General features: G+C 36.2%; 1 protein-coding gene across 2 annotated transcripts in view; it reads left to right on the top strand.

Moving 5' to 3' along the window:
* NOX4 (NADPH oxidase 4) overlaps positions 1-770 on the top strand; it is a 167558-nt gene that overhangs the window by 137399 nt on the left and 29389 nt on the right. For both annotated transcript variants that reach the window (XM_006759759.1, XM_015561349.1), the window contains one exon: positions 637-737. In XM_006759759.1, the coding sequence (XP_006759822.1) occupies positions 637-737 (101 nt within the window). The remainder of the gene's footprint in view (positions 1-636; positions 738-770) is intronic.

The following is a 770-nucleotide window of genomic DNA, read 5'->3' on the forward strand; positions in this document are numbered from 1 at the left end:
GTATCATTATTCATGGTATTGCTCTAATGAAGGTATAGAGTATACATCGCATCTGGTTCTCAGTTTGTCTGCCTGGGACTCAGACACTTGTTCCTCTCTTCTCACTTCACTCTGATTCTTCAGCTCTCATATTTTGTTCATTGGAAAAAACAGTTTATTTGAGTTATTTGTTAATAGACCCGAAATTTGGAGCTCTTCTGTCTTAGGTTATCTTGTCTAATATCATTTCCCCAAATTTATGATTACAGTTTGTAGTATTTTACCCATCTAATGTGCCGAATATGACAACTGTATTTGTAGTGCAAAAACAGTTCAATAAAATTAATGTGCTGAGGCCCTTTTTGAAAGTAGGCAATTAGAATGCATTCTTCAACATTGCAGTTGTTTAAAAATGAAGCAAATCAGCCATTTGTAATAATGGCATTCAGGACGAGAATGGATTTTAAAGGAAAACAGGAAGGAAATGATGTTCTAACTTACTGTACTTCGTAAGTGGCATGGTTGCCATTTGCCACTTATATTCTTTAGATCACAGCAATTTGGTAGGAAGCCACAGCACCAGCAGAAATGAGGTTAGAGAAATGGGCAGTTTGCCAGCTCTGTGTCATATAAAATGTAATGCTTTCTTTGTGGCAGAAAATAATTGATGAAAAATATCAAGCGCTGAATTCAAGACTTTATATTGGACGTCCTCACTGGAAACTCCTGTTTGATGAAATAGCAAAATGTAACAGAGGGTAAGTGCTATTCCTCAGCAAATTTGACATGTG

This window comes from Myotis davidii, unplaced genomic scaffold, assembly GCF_000327345.1.
Source record: "Myotis davidii unplaced genomic scaffold, ASM32734v1 scaffold657, whole genome shotgun sequence".
Classification (NCBI taxonomy): Eukaryota; Metazoa; Chordata; class Mammalia; order Chiroptera; family Vespertilionidae; genus Myotis; species Myotis davidii.